The 4,361-nt window shown below is 41.5% G+C and overlaps 1 protein-coding gene across 1 annotated transcript in view; it reads left to right on the top strand.

Annotated features, from left to right (window-relative positions):
* Nucleotides 1-2,733, top strand: part of rnf5 (ring finger protein 5) — a 6,830-nt gene extending 4,097 nt beyond the window's left edge. Inside the window, exons 2-6 of the mRNA XM_037693213.1 lie at nucleotides 113-131; nucleotides 844-956; nucleotides 1,032-1,089; nucleotides 1,164-1,275; nucleotides 2,221-2,733. Coding sequence (XP_037549141.1) covers nucleotides 113-131; nucleotides 844-956; nucleotides 1,032-1,089; nucleotides 1,164-1,275; nucleotides 2,221-2,339 — 421 coding nt within the window. The 3' untranslated portion in view covers nucleotides 2,340-2,733. The remainder of the gene's footprint in view (nucleotides 1-112; nucleotides 132-843; nucleotides 957-1,031; nucleotides 1,090-1,163; nucleotides 1,276-2,220) is intronic.
* The last annotated feature ends 1,628 nt before the right edge of the window (nucleotides 2,734-4,361 follow it).

Raw genomic sequence — 4,361 nt, 5'->3', positions numbered from 1 at the left:
CCCCCCCCGGGCGATCTGACCCATCCAGAGAGTTTACTGTTGCCGCCTCTGATCTGAGTTTAAAACTGATGAAAGATGTAAATTCATGTCGTTTCTCCTCTCGTCTCCGCAGCTGGCCCTGCCTTCACCAAGTAAGTACTCGCCTTTTGTATCTGTATACAAGTACACAAACGGGGTCAGTACTGTGATTAGAAATAGAACTTGAAATTTGTTGTTTTCTTACTTTAGCCGAGCCAGTATCTTAAAAAATAAACATTTTCCAAGTTATCGCTATTTTCTGATTGTTCAAGGAAAAATGAATAAAACTTTAGCAGATGATTAAAATAACCGTTGCAGATTAACCCAAGTGCAACCAAGACCACTCTGCACTTGTTAGAGATTAATGTTTGTACAGAATAACAGAGTAGATTTATGTACTTTTGATACATTCTGAGTTATTTCACACGGTTTTATTTAACATGAGCAACGTTGTGCAGCACTTTTCTTGCTTGTTCAGTTGTTGTTGTCTCTGAATCTGTTGAGTCTGGTTCCTGTGTTTTTTACTTTTTATTTTCCTAGTTTGAGAATGTACCTGGTTGTTTTTCGTGGTTTACCAGGGGTTCCCAACTCTGGTCCTTGAGGAACACCATCCTGCATATTTAGTTGTTTTCTGTTAAGAGACACCTGTTTTTTTAATATATATAAATGGGGGATTACCCGGCTTCTGCAAAATAAGAGGAAGTAATTAAACCACTGAATCAGGTGTGTTGGAGCAGGGAAACGACTAAAACATGCAGGATGGTGTTCCTCAAGGAGCAGGGTTGGGAACCACTGGTTTAGACTATCTAATTTTTACCTTGTCAGTGGTTGGAGACGCGGCCCAGCAGGCAGCAGTGCCCCGTGTGTAAAGCGGGCATCAGCAGAGAGAAGGTCATCCCGCTCTACGGCCGGGGGAGCTCCAGCCAGGAGGACCCCAGGTACGCCGGACCTTCTGTGTTCGGTTCTGTTCTGGTGTTGGTTCTGCCGTGTGACGGCCTGCTTCTGTCGTTCAGGTTGAAAACTCCACCTCGACCTCAGGGACAGAGAACGGAGCCGGAGAGCAGAGGAGGGGTGAGTCTGCGTTTCCTCTCCAGATGTTGTTTCAATTTGAAAACTTCTCTGACGGGTTTCCTCCTCGCGCTCAGATGTTCCCGGGCTTTGGAGAAACCGGCTTCCACATGTCTTTTGGCATCGGAGCGTTCCCCTTCGGCTTTTTCACCACCGTCTTCAACACCAACGACCCGTTCCACAGACCCGGTAAGGTAGATCACAGATTGCAGCTTTTAACTGCTTTTAAATATTTAAGCACCGGAGAGCGACGCAAAACAAGCAGAATTTGATTGACAGATAAATTTAGAGTTAAACCCAATTGTTTGGACTTTCATGTTAAATTTGTGTGAAGCTGCTTAGAAATGCAGGAACTGTTAGAAATGTTTAAGATTGGAGATGTTTAAAGACCGTAAGTCACTTTAACCTCAGCTCACGAACGATACGCTGGAATACACGCAATAATTATAATAATTAATTTATTTAATTTATCGTTGCATCTTTTTACACAAACGGCAGCTTCAACTGTTACAACCTTCAATACACTCAAATTATAAACTAATATCCCTTAGAAAATATTTCTATAAAGAACAGCTGATTTTAGAGGCGTTCGCAAAACTACAAACCATCTGCGCGGCTTGTTTTACAACATTCAGTATCTTTACAGTTTTCACATATTTAGACCAAAACATTTTAAATAAAGTTTGTTTTTATTTGTATCAGCCTGCAGGCGGGACGCTTTACATCAGAGATGTTTAGATAATTAAAAATCTGAAAATCACAGTGAGCTGCGGACGTTAGCGTTTGCTTCGGTTAGCCTGCAGCGTCAGATCAGGCCGCAATGCATTGTGGTCTATTTCCACAGACAACTTCTGTGCACTTTATCACACGGTGAGATTTAGGGCACTACGATATTTAGTGGACCAAAATAAAAGCAGGGAATTTTTCAAACGGCACAACAAAATAAACATTTCTGCACTGCCTACTTCTCCAAACTGAGGTGATTCAAATTTACAACAGGTTAGATATTTATTGTTTATAACCCTCCGTCAAAAGATCTGAACTATCACTTTTAAGTATAGATCAACAGAATATTTAGCGGTTAAACATTTAGTTTGATTAAAATCCCACTAAACGTTTCGCGTCTCTCATCAGATCAGTACGCAGCTGATCAACAAGGCAACGGCAACCTCAACAACGGCAACAACAACTGGCAGGACTCCCTCTTCCTCTTCGTGGCCATCATCTTCTTCTTCTGGCTGCTGAGCGTGTGAAGGCGGCGGGGAAGGCGGAGCTTCCAAAACAAAATGAAACTCGGGCCTCGGACTGCGTTACGTAACCTGGGAGAAAACAAGAAACGCAGGTTTCCTCCTCCCAAACATAAATCACTGCCTGACTCAAACGCACGCACACACCTGCTGTTAATTTTGTTTATGCAAAACACAGACTCCTAAAACAAATCACCTTCGCCCCTCCCTCCCCGGCCTCAGCTGTAGATTTTTGCACACAGAAGAGGTGAGCGTGCACGGAGGTTTGAGGGTCTCACTGTTGGTGTTCAGAGACAGTATTAAATGATCAGGGTGGCCGACGCAGTTTTACTTCGTATTTGTTTTCTTTTGACTTAACGCTGTAGTTGTAAAAAATGGGGAACTGTAGTTTATTTCCCTAAACCAAGAATTCATGACGGGGGGAAAAACCAGTTTGTAAAAACGTTTGTCTTAAACAGAAACCACCATCGCACTGTGAAGTCGTCTGCAGATGGAGCGGAGTCCATTTTAATTTTATTTTAAAAATCTCCATCGTTCAACAGAAAAACAACAGGTTTAAGAATAAAAGGCCCGGTTCGGTAGTTCTGTGTTTAAACTACAGTTTCCAGATTACTTTAAAAATTGAGAATTAGATTTAAAAAAAAAAAAGAGTCCTGAAGGAGCTACAATAAATCGTTTGCACGATTAACGGTAAAAAAAATGAACCCAAATGATTCTAAAACCCTTGAGTCTGTAGTTTTTCTGTCTGTTTGTTGTATATTTGTACATATAAATATTGTAAATGCTGTTTTTGTTTCTGACCGGCCAGTTAGGAGGATTTAATGATCTCAATCCTGGTTTTCTGAACTCGTGTGAATAAAGTCAAAATACTAAACACCATATCCTGTTCTCACCTCTCGGACCTCATTACCCATGATGCATCTGGACCACAGTGACTCCATGTGGGATGAGAACAGCTCCAGTCCTGCTGCGTTCAAAGAACCGGATGTTTTCTGCTGGGACCCGGCCGGAGGGGAACCCCGGGGCGGTCCGGGTCTGTTGAAGCTTCACTTTGTATTAAAGGAGGCTGAAGGGATTCTGAAGCTGCAGAAGTTTTCAGACTACACATGGAAAATGTGCAAACTCAAATGTTCTAAAAATAAAACCGTTAAAACACCGAGCAGGTGATAAGATGGCAGACTGTTTATTAAAAGAAATGTTTCTGAAATTGTATAACGTTTTAAGTATTAACCCATTCACTACTTTGTATCAGAGTACTCTAATTGAAGTACAGTCGTCCCACGATTATCGTAATATTATCGGCATGGTATCTGTATCACACAATATTAACGTTAAAGTTCAATATCGGACATTCCATCAAAATAACCCACCGATATAAAAAGCGCTGTTTTTGTATGATAACCCAGTGACGAGGAGGTCTGCTTGTGATGGCGTCACGAGGGAGAGGAAAATTCAAAATGTCGGTGTGGCAGCTTTTTTTCGTTGAGGACATCTGATTCTGGAGATTTTTGGACTAGGTTGAGCCTCGCTACATCGTCTCCAGTCGCAGATATTTTTCCAACGTAGCCTTACCTGAATTATATGCAATCATTTCCGACGTCATTGAGAAGCTAATAGTCGATAGCACTTGGGTGAGTTTTACCACAGACATTTGGACGCCGTGTTAGCCCCGTTAGCATGATTAGCATTACAGACAAAAACTTTGAACTTAAAGTCTGTCCTTCATGCACAAGAGTGCAGAGGATCCCACACTGCAGCTAGGAACCTGGAACAAGCCTCCACAAGTGAGAGCATCACAGGTGACTAATGCTAATCAAAAATATTAACACTTTTCATTTAGTACAAGTTAAAGTGCTGTTACTGAATATGTCACCAGCTCTTACACAATTTTTGTAACAAATGAGCTTAAAGGGCCATGTTCTGATGAAGGAAAGTATATCTTATCAGATATCATCCAAAAATCCAATATCGTGCATCCCTAATATATGTACATGTACTGCACAGTACTCTGAAATCTTATATATGTAC

This window comes from Nematolebias whitei, chromosome 19 (genome assembly GCF_014905685.2).
Source record: "Nematolebias whitei isolate Nwh7 chromosome 19, NemWhi1, whole genome shotgun sequence".
Taxonomy (NCBI): domain Eukaryota; kingdom Metazoa; phylum Chordata; class Actinopteri; order Cyprinodontiformes; family Rivulidae; genus Nematolebias; species Nematolebias whitei.
The sequence above is the reverse complement of the archived record's forward strand: the minus strand, read 5'-3'. Positions and strand labels throughout refer to the sequence as shown.